The 16721-nt window shown below is 39.9% G+C and overlaps 1 protein-coding gene across 1 annotated transcript in view; it reads left to right on the forward strand.

Annotated features, from left to right (window-relative positions):
* The window catches only part of LOC149324215 (lipoxygenase homology domain-containing protein 1-like), a 237886-nt gene that overhangs the window by 97308 nt on the left and 123857 nt on the right, over positions 1–16721 (forward strand). Inside the window, exons 21-24 of the mRNA XM_089487726.1 lie at positions 4332–4465; positions 7080–7207; positions 13236–13340; positions 15503–15631. Of these exons, the coding sequence (XP_089343852.1) occupies positions 4332–4465; positions 7080–7207; positions 13236–13340; positions 15503–15631 (496 nt within the window). The remainder of the gene's footprint in view (positions 1–4331; positions 4466–7079; positions 7208–13235; positions 13341–15502; positions 15632–16721) is intronic.

Genomic DNA, 16721 nt, shown 5'->3' on the forward strand with positions numbered 1-16721 from the left:
ATTTCCTAGATTCAGGAGAAACCAAGATTAAAATTTATTATATATATATATATATATATATATATATATACTGAATGCAAAGCAGCTAGACTATCACTGAGCTATAAACTGTGGTTGGCCTCCTATGGGAAATTTATAGCATTTTAAACCAGTTTACTATTGTGCAGTTGTGGCATTGAGCAATGGTTATATTCCCAGGAGGGAGCATTGGTGTAGCTGTGCCACTGGGACCACTGCAAAAGAAGAGTGAGGAGCATGACCATTGTGCAGTGGTTGTGATGTACAACAGTATAGCACTTTGCAGGACAGGCTGCCCTTGCACAATGATAGTGCAAGGACATCAGCAGCCCACAATAGAGCTATGGGGCACTGGTGATCCAGAGGCAAGAATGGAAAGCCATGGATGGCCTGTGGCCAATCCTGCCCCCACATTTTTCAGTGTTCCCTTGTGCATTGGGAGCCCCTGTTGTGCAATGGGACCTCTTGCACATGCCCTATTAGGCAGTCGGAGCCCCTGGAACATCTCACATGTTGTGCACTGTCACAATTCTGTAACATGGTTGCTTGTCATGTTAGCAGTGTAGCTCCGTCATCATAGTTATGCATTGCAGCCCATGTTGCATGCTGATTCTGGCACCATGCCCTTCCCCAGACAATTTTTCAGCAAACCATCTTTTTACTGGAAAAAAGTATAGGTTTTCTTCAGAGGGTGTACAGAGAAACGGCAGGCCACAAAACTGTAAAAGAAGTAGAAAGGGTAAACCCAAGTAATCAAAGAACTAGGATACTAAACAGTAAAGTAGAATAGCTGAACATCTGTGGAAAAAGTCCAGGGGTGGGCTGATTTTATTAATTATAAATTTGTTTTGTCATCCTTTTTGCGAACCCTGTCCATGGCAAAACAGAACTATTATAAATCATTGATCTGCACCAATGAGTGGCACCTGCAGTGATTGTTCTCCACTTTTAACACTTTGCTAAAACCTTCTCCTTCTCCTGTTTCTTCATTATTTTCTTCTAATGATTTTGCTATTTATTTCATCACTAAGATTACTACTATTTGTTCTGAGATTATTCCTCCTGTTTCTTCAGCTACTACGAATCTTCAATCACTTTTGACTAAAAAAAATTTGTGCATTTCATCCTGCTCTCTGGATGAACTCTCTACGCTGCTGAACTCTTCCAAACCCACAGCTTGTTCTCTTGATCCAATTCTTTCTCATCTTCTAATTTCTATGGCTCCTTCCTTTCTGCCTTCACTTTTCTACATCTTTAATCTTTCTCTCTCTACTGGCTCTTTCTCCTCTGTTTTTAAACATACTTTAGTTTCCCCTATTCTGAAAAACCTTCTCTCAACCCTTCTTCTCTGGAGTTTATCAGACAAGGGAAATTGGAAGTATAATCCAATGGCAATCTGAATGCAATCATGGGGTTTAACGTTATTGTGTGATAGACTACCACATGCAATTTCGGGCAATGACAAGCTATTTTCAGGCAATGGGAAGTCAGTCCAAATGCAATCATGGGGTTTCACATTATTGCGTGAGAGGTGATCACACGCAATTTCAGGCAATGGCAAGCTATTTTCGGGCAATGGGAAGTCAGTTCGAACACAATCCAAATTCACGTAAATTCGCTGAACTAGTGAATTCGTGTGAATGCGTTCTGGCCCCATTTTCTTTTCATTCAAAATTAAGAGAAATTCCTCATGTGTGATGGAACTCCTCTGTCTAGCTACTGTCCTATATCTCTTCTTCCTTTTCTGTCTAAAGTTTTGGAACGGGTTGTTTATTCTCGTCTTGAGTTTCTTGAGGCTAATTCCATCTTAGATCCTTTTCAGTCTGGTTTCTGCTTACATTACTCTACAGACAGCTCTTACAAAGATCTTGGATGATCTCTTGCAGGCCAAGGTTAATGGCCTTTATTCTGTTCTTGTTCACCTTGTTCTGTTTGCAACCATTGACATCACTGATCACTGTCTTTTAGTTGGTATTCTCTCTGATCTTGGGTTCTCGGACTCTGCTCTTAACTGGTTTAAATCTTATCTGTCAGACAGATCTTTTGCAGTGGTCACTGGTGGTCAGGCTTTGTCTCTCGTCCCATTGTCTGTTGGAGTTCCACAGGGCTCTGTTTTGGGTCCCTTATTGTTTTCTCTTTACACACTGTCTTTAGGCAAACTTGTTAGTTCCTTTGGCTTTTCTTATCATCTTCATGTTGACGACACTCAGCTGTATGTTTCCACTCCTGATTTTTCTCCAGGTCTCAAACAGCAAGTTTCTTCTTGTCTTGAAGCTGTTTCTCAGTGGATGTGGCAACGGAACTTGAGGCTCAATATGTGTAAGACTGAGCTTCTTGTTTTTCCACCGGAGCCTACTGTTCAATATTCCTTTTCTATTATTGTTGACAATATCTCTATTTGACCTGTGCAAGAAGCCCATAGTTTTGGTTTCATTTTTGATTCCTCAATGTCGCGTATTCCCCAGATTCAGGCTACAGCCAAGGCATGTAGATTCTTTCTTTATAATATTGCTAAAATTTGACCATTTCTTTCAGCCTCCACTACCTGGTCCATGCCTTAGTAGTCTCACGACTGGATTTTTGTAACCTCTTTCTGGTGGGGCTTCCTCTTTCTCATCTCCGTCCTTTAATTTCTTTCCAGCATTCATCTGCACGCATCATCAGTTCTGCTCACCGCTTTGACCATATTTCTCCTTTATTGTCATCCCTCCATTGGCTCCCCCTGCCTTTACATATTCATTACAAACTGCTGTTGATGACTTGTAAAGCTCTGCTTGGGCTGGCCCCTCCTTATTTATCGGAGCTTCTTTCCTCTTACCTTCCCATTCGCACCCTCCATTCTGAGAATCAAGGACTGTTGTCCCAGCCAAGGATTTTCCCTTCTCTAGCCCAGATCTGCCCCCTTTCACTGGTTGCTCCTCACTCCTGGAACCTCCTTCCCTCCCGAGCACAGTTCAGCAGCGCATTCCCTTTGGCGGCTCCCTAAAAATAACCCAGTTCATTTGAAAAGACTTGGCAAATGCCTTGGTTTCAAAAGAACTGGGTTAAGGGGGATTTGTGCCACCTCCCCCAAAAACTTGGGTCAGGAAAAACCAGAATAAGTATGAACCACCTCCTTTTAAACTGGTTTCCAAATCGGTTCAAAACATAGTGTGAATGGATATGTTGGAGTAATTTGTATGTAATTGTTTATGTTTGTCATTTCTTTTTAAATTTAATAAAATTTTTCAATTAAAAAAAAACATAGTGTGAATGAGGCCCCTGTATGCATTTTGGAAGAAGCCTTTTACTTGGTCTCTAGAAAGCTCAATGTGTTTGTTTGTTTGTTTGTTTGTTTGTTTATTTATGGCTTACCTGACTTAATTGTTTCATTTCACATGTGCATATTTTGAATGAATAGTTTGCTGAAATATATTGAATTTCTTTTTTGTGGTGCAGGAACCTATCCCACTTCTTTACACTTCTGGTACCAAATTTCCTGTTAAAGAAGTAATGTCCAGGAGAACACCTATTTTGTTAACTGAGGCATATTTGTAAACTCGTTTCCTGTCAATTGTATTTATTGCCCTCAAGTCATTCCCAACTTATGGTGATCTTAAGACAAACCTATCACTGGGTTTTCTCTGCATGATTTGTTCAGGGGATGTTTGTCATTGCCTTTTCTGATGCTGAGAGTATGTGACTTGCCCAAGGTCACCCAATGGCTTTTCATGGCCAAGCTGGGATTCAAACCCTGGTTTCCCATAGTTCTAATCCAATGCTCAGATCACTACACCATTAATAATATAATTGGATATTAAAATGTTGAAATTGGATCTCACATTCAGAACTGTTTGAAGGAATATTTAGCATTAAAACATTTGCAGAGAATGTATTTTACAAATTGTCAGAGGGACATGTATGTATGATTTTTTTGTTCTTGTTGTCTAAAGGGGAGGTGGGAGGGAAAAGGTGGAATTGTACGTAATGTGAATGTATAAGTTTTGTGGAAGGGATATGATACCGGCTATTTTATGTATAAAACTCTGAAAAAATAATAAAAAAAACATTTGTAGAGAAGAATTTACAAAGAGTTAGAGGAGCAATTTTGTCTCACTTTTAAGGCAGAATTGACAGATGTCAAGGCTGCAGTCCTGTCTGTACCTAGGTATGTCAGAGTAAATTCCATTGAACACAATGAGACTCAGTTCGGAGCAAACACATTCAGAGACCTACACCGTGGAATGCATTTAAAATGATAACATACTAAATTTAAGGCTTGAGCTCCTTCAGAAACCCAAAGGATTATGATCCAACCTCTTGGTTTTTTTCAGGTGGATACATTCAGTGTCCAAGCCGTTGATCTGGGAGAGCTAAAGAAAGTACGAATTCGACAGGACAACACTGGAAGCAGCCCAGCTTGGTTCCTAGAGAGGATAGAGATTATTGACACTAACGAGGAATCCACGTACGTAATGAGATTACCACCCTGAGCTATTGCAAGCCCTGGGGACTAGCCAAATCAGCTGTAGTCCCACTGAAATACAATTTGGGAAGATAATTTGCAATTTCAGTTTATGGAGGGAATGGGAAGGTATATTTAGGGTGAACTCTAGGGAGAACATCATCAAAGAGCAATTTGAATGTAGAATCAGATTTGGCTCATGTAGTGCTACATGAGTGTTATAAGGGATTCTGGTAACTGTAGTCCAAAACATTAAACTTTTTGTAGGTTTTGAAAGCTTTTCCACCATTGATTTAAACCAGGGGTGGCAACTGTGTCAGCCTCCAGATGTAGTTGAGCTCCAGTCCCCAATAGTCTTAGTCAGCATAGTTAATGAATATTGGGAGGTGCAGTTCAATAACTTTTGGAGGGTCACGCAGTTCCCCTCTCTGTTCTCAAGGCATCCCTACAAGAATGGGTGGGAATTATGCAGACCTCCAGATGTTCTTGCACCGCAGATCCCAGCAACTGTACCCAGTGTAGCCAGTGATGAAGACAGCTGGATGAAAGAAACACCATCTGGAGAACTATATGAGTCCTACCTTTTCTGTAAAATACCTTGAATATTTTACAATACGTTCTTGTGTGAATCTGTTGCCCATGAGAGGCCCATTAAGTTGGAAATGACTTGAAGGCACACAACAGCAAACAAACTCATTTTTCCTTCAATGGCTCTTACTCCTGGAAAAGTATGTATGCCATTACAACTCTTACAGGAGAAAGCTAGGCATGCCTACTCAGATGTAAAACCCCATTATTTTCATTGGGGCTCTGTCCTATTGGAGTATATATAGGATTGCAGCTTCAGTCTCTTCTCTTTAGAGGTTTTCATTAGAAAAATAGGGGACTGGCTTTATTTTGGGCTGCTTAAGTTCCAGGGTCAGCAACTCAGTGAACAATGCCAAATCCACCCACATTACCAAACTAAGAAGCATGGAGAAAGCAGCATCTGTGAAAATGATATCCAGTAGCAGATCCCATTAGATCAAAGCCAAGGGACCTTTGGTTCACCAAATTATTATTATTATTATTATTATTATTATTATTATTAGCCACCTTGATCATCTCCATGGAAAGGCGGGGTAAAAATAAAAAACATTATTATTATTATTATTATTATTATTATTATTATTATTATTATTTATTTTCTTTTCTTTTATCCCAACCTTCTCCCAATACAGGGACTCAAGGCAGTGAACAACAAATATAAAACAATACAATTTAAAAACAGTTTAAATATATAGACACACACACACACACACACACACACACACACACACAAATAATTTTAAGAGTTAAAACAGTTATAAATTAAAATTAAAATAGTTGTAAATTAAAATGTAACATGTTAAAACTACAAATGTTGCACAACATTTAAAACCCAGCACTTATCAGCTTAAAAAGCCTGACTGCACAAAAACATATTTACCTGGCGCCAGAAGGATAATAGGGATGGCGCCATCCTGGCCTCTCTAGAGAGGGAGTTCCAAAGCAAATGTTTTGGACTACAGTTGCTAGAATATATTATCATTGCTTTGGCTTTATGGAGAATGGGACTGGTTTGGGAGTTTGTAGGCTAAATATCTGGAGGAAAGATCTCCACCCTTTTACTAGAGAATATGTCAAAGAAAAAGGCAGGGCTTTGGAGATGGAATTTTTAAATGTTATTTATTTGGAGACCAATCTTGTCTGCAGTTATATAATCACACAGCAAAACAAAACAAAATCCAAAATCTGCAAAGAAATGATACCTTTATTGGCCAAATAAAATGCACAAAACACATTATGTAAGCTTTCAAAGCTCCACTGGCTTCTTCATCCATCATGTTTTAAAACATGTTTAAAAATCATTCAAGAAAAAGAAAAATGTGTTTCTGTTGGAATCTCAGGCCTACATTTTGTATCAGATACTGTGTTTGCTGTAGTTCAGTTGGTATGGAGGGATCTCAATGCAGACAGAGGCCACTCCCCTATTTTTCGGCTATGTGGGGATCAAGACAAATACAGTAAAATTTAAACTCCATTTATATCTGTGTCAGTTATGCTTCCATATGCCTGCTTAAGTGCTTGTATTGTAATTGGGAGATGGGTTTGGCTCCTCCCAGTGCTCTTTCCCATATGAGATGGGGTTCATTTGATGGAGAGGAGGGGCTTTGGAAAAGGTACTGTCTGCCTCCATATCCCGGCTGGCTTGTATTTCCCCTCCCATGTTTTATAAAAGCGACTGGACTTAAGGAACAAAGGTGAGATCTTAGAAAACAGTGTCTTTAGTCAGCTTCTTTCCTCCTGATACTACAAAGGCAGTTCTTTTCAGCACTTTGCAACACTTTTGAGCCCTTCTAACCTAATAGTAGGGTGCCCTTCAACTTAAGGTATAGTGACCTATCCCTCTTCCAGATTGCTGTAAAATCTAGAGTTCAGAAAAATCCCTTTTGGGGGGAATTCACCTCCCAGAAACCTTGACCACCTGTTTGGAGTTTGGAGCTGTAGTCAAAAAGTTTGCTAACCTCTGGTTGTCACTAGATTTAGTAATCTGCAGCTGGTGAAGTCAGAAGTATTGAACAGTATTTTTTTGCAGTTATTATTTCCCGTGCCAGAGGTGGTTGGCAATGGAAGAAGATGATGGTCAGATTGCTAGAGAACTGGTCCCAGTGGATGAAGCATTTGTGCTGAAGGCTTCAGCTTCACTCGGCCTGGAACAGAAAGGTTTGTAGTCAGCCTTTCAAAAGTTCATCTCCATTAAAGCCAGAAATAAAACGAAGTACCTTAAACGGTGTTAACATTGAGAAAAGCCTATACCTTTTATAAATGGGGTGATATCAGTGGAGGTGGGTGACTTCCGTGTCAGTGGGGGAGGGAATCAGCTTCAGGTTGTAGTATGAATTTTAAAGGGGTTGTTCAAAGTCCTGTACCTTATACCCAAAGTAACTTTAGGACTTTGGATAGCTCCATAAACATTCATATGGAAATCTAATTTGTTACCCTGCTGACGTCAGAGCCAACAGCTTCCACTGTGTGACAGTTTTCACAGCGAGGAACTGTGCAGTTCTTAGATCCATGCAATTTCAGGTCTTCAGAGCCATGGGCTGAACCCATGGAAAAGTGGCTGATATGGTTCATTTAGTGGGAAACAGGAAATCCTTCTCAGGATAGACTGTGACTGTGTGCAAAATTGTGTAGATACAATGCATGATGAAGAATCATATGGCTCATAGGAAGCTGCCTTCTGTCGTTGCTGTGTGCCTTCAACTTGTTTCTGACTTATGGCAACCCTAAGGTGAACCTATCACAGAGTTTTCAAGATGTGTATAGAGGGTGTTTGCCATCGCCCTTCTCTGAGGCTGAGAGGGTGTGAGTCCCCCAGTGGGTTTCCGTGGTCAAGTGTGACTTTGAACCCTGGTCTCCAGAGTCTTAGTTCAATACTGAAATCACTACACCATGCTGGCTCTCTGCCTTCTAGTACTGAGTCAGAACTAGGGATGTGGAAGCATTGAATTAGAGATAGGGAAGGATTTGACAATCTCAATAAAAGTCACCTTTTCCTTGTTTCCTTCTCCTTATTGGAAGAGAAATATACCTCATCTCAAAAATTCAGACATTTGTGATGCTTACAGGGCATTTGAGGTATATAAATAGTGCTTAATGATGCATGCATTTTAAAAAGTGAATAGCTAATAAATGCACACATTTGGAAAAAAATGCACAGAAGCATTCTTTGGTCAATGGAGGGAAATGCAAAAGTAAGATGAAATATGTAAATAAATGTATTCAATATGCATGAATTTCTATTCAAAAACCTCTTCCACAAAGTCTTGCAGACTGATACAAGAAAAGGAGGGGAAGAGAATTCAGCTGAGTTTTGGAGAAATGTGCTTAAATGAGTACATTTAAATGATGAGGCCTAAATTCAGTTTTTACTCTTTACTATAGTAAACCCATTAAATCAATGGAACTTGATCAATGGGCATTTACAGAAGTTCCATTAATTTAATGGATCTGCTTTAGCTGGAACTAATGATTGATACCTGATAAAATTTTACACCCACATTTAGGAGTTTATCACACAGGAGGGAAGTGCCCAAATCCCATGGATAAGCAGGAGTTAAATCTGGGAATATCCCACAAAGCGGAATCGTTTTCAGACAATGTCCCCCAACATCACCATTATCCCTATTTAACCTGCTAAATAAGTGTGGTATTTGGCTGCTTTTGGCCACTTTTTATTTTTGGGAAAATCCCAAAAGTAAAAAGCACTTTATTAATGGATTAAATGCAGGATAATGATGACATTGGGGGATGTTGTTTGAAAACAATCCTGCAAGCAGGATATTCCCAGATTTAATTCCCGTTTATCCACTGGTTCTGGGCACTTTGCTTCCTGTTTGATAAACTCCTTAGAGTACATCTGCACTGTAGAAATAATGCTATTTGCCACCACTTTAATTACTGTTGCTCCATGCTATGGAACCCTGGGATTTGTAGTTTTACAGGTTTTTAGCCTTCTCTGCCAAAAAGTGCTGGTGCCTCACAAAACTACAAATCTCAGGATTCTGTAGGATGGAGACATGGCAGTTAAAGAGGTGTCAAACTGCATTGTTTCTACTGTGCAGATGCATCCTTAGAGCACTGGTCCTTCTACCTCAGTTGTTATCTACTCTAGCTTTTCCTAATGAGGTATTTTTCAAGTGCTCTAGCTTTTTACTCCTCTGGTACCTCACCACTGGCTATGTTAACTAGGGCTGATGGAGCCTGCCTTGAATCCCATTGTGGGAGAAAGGTGGGATATAAATCCTGGAAATAAATAAAATAAACTTACCCTGGAAGGCATTGGGCTGGGGGTGCTAACTCTGCACTGGCTAACTTTCACACAATGGGTTTTCCCAGCATTACATCAAGATGCCAGCGATTGAACTGGAATCTTTTGCACACAAAGCATGTGCTCTATTTTTGAGCTGTGGCTCATTTATCCTGAAGAATCCTGCAAGGAGGTAAATAAGGAGGAGATTCTACAAATCCTGGAGTGCTATTCTACCTGCTCTATAAATACTAGCATGGCTAATGGTTCCCAAATTTTGTCTTCCATGTGTTTTGGACTTTGGCTCCCAGAATTCTCTGCCAGCATGGGCAATAGTCAGGAATAGTGTTGTTGAAATCTCAGCTGTCTGGCAGAGTACATTTTGAGAACAACTGCAGTGCTTGCTCTGTGAATAGCAAAACTGCAAATGGATGGCTTTCTCACTTTGCCTGAAGATCTTTCCAAATGAGGAGCTCAGCCTTTATGATCTATTGCAAAATTCTGAAGCAGAAGTTTGGGTAATGTGTCCATGGCCAATAAATTTATTGAGGAGCAACCCAGAGGTCATTTTCTAGCTTCAGGACCTACCAGTAGATCTAGGGGGCAGCCTCAAGTTTTGAAATGTTTCTCCCTCAATTAAAACATAAGGACATTCTAAACCACATTGGACCAAACCAATGGCCTCTCTAATCCAACAGTCTGCAGATTTGCATCCTGCTAGAGAGAAGACATACACTCCTTAGAGACACAATTCTCCCATTTCACAGAGTAACTTTTTTTAAAAAAATGTATGTTATTTGCTGTGTGTGTGAAGGAGCTTCAAAAACATCCTTGAAGTGCTGCCTGCAGCTCAAAGGCAAGACAATTCCCACTGACTCTCCCAACTGAATTTGACATCACTCCACAAAAGTTTCCCATGCTGTCTTTGGAAGGGTGATGGCAGTCATGTTCTGCTTTTTGGAACATCTAGAGAAAGAAGAAAAAAAGAAAAGAAAAACCCTTGTTTTTCCTCACTACAAATTATATCTAAACTCTGCCTGTAAGGACATAATGATTGCTGTACTGCATCAGATTACCAATCTATCAAGTTTATCCTTCTGTCTACTGACATGGCTGCTAGCCAGATAGCTGCTCCGAAGCAGAGTGTGCTGCTACTGCTACTGCAGACTGAGATCCTATTGAATGCTGATGCAATTTGTAAAGTTTCACTAGCAGAAGGTGTTGCAGAACTTTCCCAGTACTTTCCCTGGCCTATCTATGAGCCAAGAGCTGTGCCTGATGGCATCCACCTGCTATTTCACAGGTTGGGGAAAACCATTGCTCCAGGAGGTACTGGATACTTTACACAACGCCAGCAAAAATACTTGCATTGGTGTAAACCCCATTTAAACCAATGTAAATCATGAAAAGCATTCTAGCTATCTCCTATACATTTGTGAAATCTGAAAGTATTATTGTCTTTTCCAGTGAGTCATGTTGTCTTGTGATCTGTGTAAAGTAGGACAGCCTTAGTTTAGTCATTTTGGCCTCTAGGGAGAGTTCAGGCTTGATTTACTCAAAGTCCCATTAATTTGTCTTTTTAGCTATCCCTGATATTCACAGAATTCTCCTCCAGCATCATATTTTCTCTTTCCAGCACCTTTCTTCCCTAGTCAGCTTTGACAGTCATATATACTAGTCATCAAAGAGTCAAGGAGAGTGCTAAAGAGGTGGCCACTTACACGTTATCACAAAGGAGGGCAAAAGAGGGCACTGATTAGTTTTTATAATTTAAACCGAATTACAGCACAACTCACCTGAGCAGTAAGGACTGACTGGGTGACCTGTCTGCCACTGAATCTACAATCCAGTTGTAGCTAACTCTGGTTGGATGGTTTCAAGGTCACCCGTCTTCTTTCCTATGGTTCTGTCTCTGCAAATCAGACCTGGACTGGACAATTCTTCAAACAGAGTACACCTTCAAAAAGATTGTCCTCTAGCAGTCATTCCCATAGGAAAATGTTCATAGTAAAAGAGGTCATGCGGCACCGTCAAGTCAAAAAAACTTCCATGTATATTCTGATATGTCCTTAGTGATCATTCCCCCTAGAACACTTAATGATGCATCAGAGGCCACTCAAGAAGGTCTCACAATTTTAGAAAATGCTCCACCTTGCCAAGTAACCCACAGATTACATTAAGAAAAGTGGTTGGTTCTGAAGTTTATGGTATATAGCAAAGCTCCCTCTTACTAGGATGTAAGATGTAGGTATTTAGCTCAAGGGTGGGTGGAAAGCATGTGGCATTCTAGATTTGGTTGGACAACAACTACCACCAGCCCTAGGAATAGCTTATCCCCAACTTAGCCCTTTCAAAATACTGCCAGCCATGATTTTGTGTGTCATGAGGTCTTGCATCCAATATTGCTAAGAGTCAGACATTAGCAATAGTATTTCCAACTTCTGTGTATAGTTGTGAAGGCTGGACAGTGAAGCTAATAGGTAGAAAATCAACTTATTTGAAACGTGGTGCTTGGGAGAGCTTTGTGGGTAAAACAAATGAATGGGTCCAAGAACAAATCATATTTGAACTCTCACTAGAAGCCAAAATGACTAAACTGGGGCTATCATATTTTGGGCACATCATGAGATGACGACTCAACGGAAAAGATAATAACTTTCCTTTCCATCCCACTTCTATGTTTATCTTCCATCCTCTCTGCTCCACAGGGACTTCTGCTGCACCTGGAGTAGTGGGTTTATATCCAAGAAATCTCATGCAAAAATAAAAACAAGTTAGGAAGAAACTTTTCTGGAACATAGCCACATAGCCTGAAAAACCCACAAAAACTATAAAAACATGTTAGTCTTGAAGGAGCTGCTACATTCCTTTCCCCCTTTTCCTTCCTTTCACTATAAAGGCACTAGATCCTATCTTATCTTAGAAGCTAAGCAGGGATAGCTATGGTTAGTACTTGGATGGGAGAGTACCGATGAATACCAGGTGGTGTAGGCTATATTTCAGAGAGAAAAATGGAAAAACCACTCCTGAGTTTTCCTTGCCTAAGAAAATCAGAATAAGAAGAACTAATGTGTTGCAGTGGCTTGAGTGTTGAACTACAACTTTTGAGACCAGGGTCCGAATCCCTGTTCAGCCATAGAAACCCAAGGCTGACCTTGGGCAAGTCATATTCTCTCATCCCCAGAGGGAGGCAAAGGCAACCCCCCCCCCTAAACAAATCTTGCCAAGAATACCCTATGACAAGGTCACAAGTTAGAAATAACTAGGAGGCACACAACAAGAAGAAAACTCTATGAAATTCATGGGGTCACCATATGTTGACAGGGGACTCGAAGGCACATACAAACATTCCAAAAACATAACCTCTCCATGCTTTGTTCTGATCTCAATACGTTGATCATTTGAAGGTCTGAATGTGCTGTATGTAGTCTCAGATGCCAATATTTTACACTGTCTACTTAGGTACATGTGCATAACTAAGATCTCCTGGCCTGACCCCTCCACCCCAGTCCACCCTAATAGTTTGCAGACACATCAGGTGAAGGAGGCCTGGTCAGCAGATCAGTTCACTGGTGTTGCAAAAGAGAATTCTGAAGAACTTGAAAGCTTGGGCTTTACTTTCTGACATTTTAGTAAAAATGTCTGGTGGTGCTGGGGGGTATGGGTCTTCAAAAATGGTCTTGGGCCCACATATGTGGCTGATGGTTCACACTTTCTCCTCCTCTTTATTGGTTCTGAGAAATGATGTTGTCAAAAAGTACCTTTTGGCTCACCTTAAATCAATTATCTCACTCCTTAGACCATTTTCCATTTGAGCTGTCTTTACTTTATAAAATATCCTACCCCTGTGATTTAAACAAGAAAGAGGAAAGAGAAGAAATAAAATCCATAACAGCTGAGAAGCTAGCCATTCCAATGGAGATTCTTCTTTCTTGGCAGCTCAATCGACTACATTCACTGTGACAGTGAAAACCGGGGACAAGAAATATGGTGGGACAGATTCCAATGTCTTCATCGTTCTGTATGGAACCAAAGATGACACAGGTGAGGACCAAGGGCAGCCCAAGAGGGAGAGAGAGAAACAGACTGTTGGATTTTGGCTGCTCATATAATTGGCTGCCATGGCTCTGGAGAACTGGCACAGTTTCATCTGTTCTCTCAGTAAATGGTTTTATCTTCTTATGGCAAAATGTTTGCTCATTAGTGCAGCTGAATCAGATCACATTTTTCTTCATACTGCATAGCTAGACTATTTCACCCCATATCTTTTGGCTGGGGTCCCCTCCTCATCTTTTTCTCTCTGTATTCTGAAGTCCATTTAAGATGCCTTTTGGCAGTGTTAAATACAGGGCAAATTGTGTTTTGAAATGCATGAGATTCACTATTCAGCATTTGTATGTTGTAATTGGGCTAACATCCAATGTTAGGTGTAGTTACAGCAGGCCCATTGAAAGAAACAAAAACGTAGTCATAACTAACGTAACCCTTATTCAATATAATGTAGTCTACTTAAGGTTAATTTTGGATTTACTCCAGTGTAGGGAGAATGCCAGCATTCTAATATGAACTGACTGTCTTGGATGAATTCTACAAATGCCTGAAGATTAATATTTCCCCACTTTTTAAAGAAATAGTAGTAGTAGTAGTAATAATAATAATAATTTATTTATAGCCCACCTCTCCCCAAAGGATCAAGGCGGGTAACAATCGTAAAATATCACAATGACATTAAACATAATTCCCGACCCCTCAGTTTTAGAAAAACAAAACATCATAAAATATAATCAGTTTACTAAAATCAATCTGAAATTAACCATCATTAAAATGAGGCATTGTGGTATGAGTAAAGCAACCACAGTTTATACTCGAATTTCAAATAGTCCCATTTTACTAACTGCCACGATTCAGCATTTCTCTTAAATTTTTGAACATTTGCCAAATTGATGTGGGATAGTCAGCATACATACAAAGTTCTAATTCCAATTGTTAGTCTCTAGTGGAGTAGACCCACTAAAGGACAACAGAGGGATGGCCGTTGAACCTCTGCTTAATTCCTCCAAAGAAGAAGAGTCCATCATCCCCAAAGCATTCTGTTCCACTGTCAAACAATTTTTATAATCCAGACATTCTTCCTAATATTTAGGTGTTACGCTTTTAATCCATTGGTTCATGTTCTAGATTTTGTGGCAGCCAAAAACAAGTTTGCATCACCTTCTACATGACATCCCTTCTGATATATATGCATGGGCATCATATAAATTCTTAATTTTCTCTTCTTCATGCTAAATATACCTAACTCCGTAAGCTGTTCCTCATAGGGCTTTGTTTCCAGGCTTTTTACCTATTTAGTTGTTCTCCTCTGGACATATTCCAGCTTGTCAGTGTCCTTCTTGATTTATTTATTTAGTTCATTTCATTTCTATGCCACCTTTCTCCCAGAAGGGACACAAGGTGGCTCACATTGTCTGCAAGGCAAGTGAGGAATTTTTTGGACTTTACATTCTTAGCAAAGTTTGACTTCTGTCTCTTCCTGGGCCATGTCCTTCAATGGGAAAGAGCAATGAAATAACAACCTGTGCTCCAAGGTCCTTTAAATTCTTGTCCAGAGCTTCATAGTCCCTTGGAGTATGTTGAAGGCTACATCTTGCTGCATCACTTGTTCAGAAAGAGGGGGTAATAGTCAGTGGGTTTGATGAGTCTTGTCTGTTTCTCTTTTACATCAGGTATCATTGCCTTTAGGAGACAGCATATTTCTTGCAACATCTTATCAGGCTTTTACACTGGTGCTTCTTCGCATGAATGACCTATCATCAGCACACATTTTTAATTCTCCTGAGTGAGAATTGGCACAAGCCCTTCCATCCATAAAACCTTCCAAGAGCATGTCTGTGCTCTTTGAGGAATGAGGCTGATGTCCCTGCTCCTGTGCCTTGCCTCATTTCTCAAAGAGCACAGTTCCAATGTTAGAGCTACACAACTGATCTTGCAGTCAGTTGTATAGCTCCAGTGATTCCAATTGTTCTGTTGTGTGTCATGTTCTTCCAAGTATCTGCCTTCTCTCTCTGAGAATTTTTTCCCCTCCTGAGCGGCATCCTCTCTGTGTTCTCCTTCCAGGAGAGTCACAGCTCTTTCCAAGCTCCATCCTTCGTCATAAATTTAAGTGTAGATGCAATGCCCTCAAGCTGCTGTACTTTCTCTTCCAACAGGGACAATCTACTTGAAGGCTTCAAAAACCAACAAGAATAAATTTGAGCGAGGAAAGATTGATGTCTTCACGGTGGAGTGTGTGGACCTTGGAGACCTGAAAAAAATAAAGATGGGCCATGATGATACAGGTACCTAGTCATGAACTCAGGGGTTGGAAAGTTACTTTTCAAAAGCCATTTGTTTCCATTATTTTACAGTCTTTGAAAAGCACCTTGTTGCTCTAACTCATCGTAATGTCAAAGATGTAATTCACTTGTTACTTGTTACACAGCCTGTTATTTTTTCTTGACTTTCCATTACTTTTTGGAAGAAAAAAATAATATAGGGATTGATAATAGAATGGCAAAAGACTTGGAAAATTCTTATCAAAATGCCTCTAAAAATGCCATTGAAAAGTAACATGAAAATAATGGCATTAATTACATGAATAAAGTCATTTCACTCTTCCTTGTTACATTACTTTTGAAATGTAGTTACACTTTTGTTTCTTTAAAAAAGTAGTTTTATAGATATCTACATTGCTTGCAGCTTGTAAGTCTGATTAAATTGTACAGTTATTCAAAGAAGTTTGATTTGCATATGTTACATATTTTGTTGTGGTTTGACATATTAAAAACAATATTATTCAGTAAACTGAGCCAATGCTCCATTTCATCTGCTTCCAAGACTGCAAGGCCTTTGTGCTCAACTATAAACAGTCATGTTTCTGTGGGATATGACCACTCAATAAAAAAATGTTGGCATTATTTACAATTGGTGGCCATTTTTAAACACTTGTACCATTGATTCTGAGTCAGCGGTGCTCTTCCCACCAATTCCTGGAGGCTGGAGTTTAGAAATTTGGATAGCTCTTTGACAGATCCAACATGGTATAGTGGTATGAGTATTAGATTGAAACTCTAGGAGACCAGGGGTCAAATCCCCACTCAGTACAGGAAACCTACTGGGTGAATTTTGGCAAATCATTCATTCAGTCTCAGAGGGAGGCAATGGCAAACCTCCTCTGATGAAATCTTGCCAGGAAAACTCCATTGGGTCACCACAAGTCAGAAATGACTTGAAGGTACAACAACATAACTTCTTGAAAGTCTACAGCCCGGAACAGTTTCACCACACAATTGACATAGAAGCCACTATTGAGTGCCATTGAATAGTAAGTTTAGTGAATGATATATCAGATCTTAAAGACACAAATGTGGAAGAAATCTGAGAGCTCAA

The sequence above is a fragment of the Sceloporus occidentalis genome, unplaced genomic scaffold, assembly GCF_023333645.1.
Source record: "Sceloporus occidentalis isolate IW3139 unplaced genomic scaffold, rSceOcc1.0.p SCAF_1, whole genome shotgun sequence".
NCBI classification, from domain to species: Eukaryota; Metazoa; Chordata; class Lepidosauria; order Squamata; family Phrynosomatidae; genus Sceloporus; species Sceloporus occidentalis.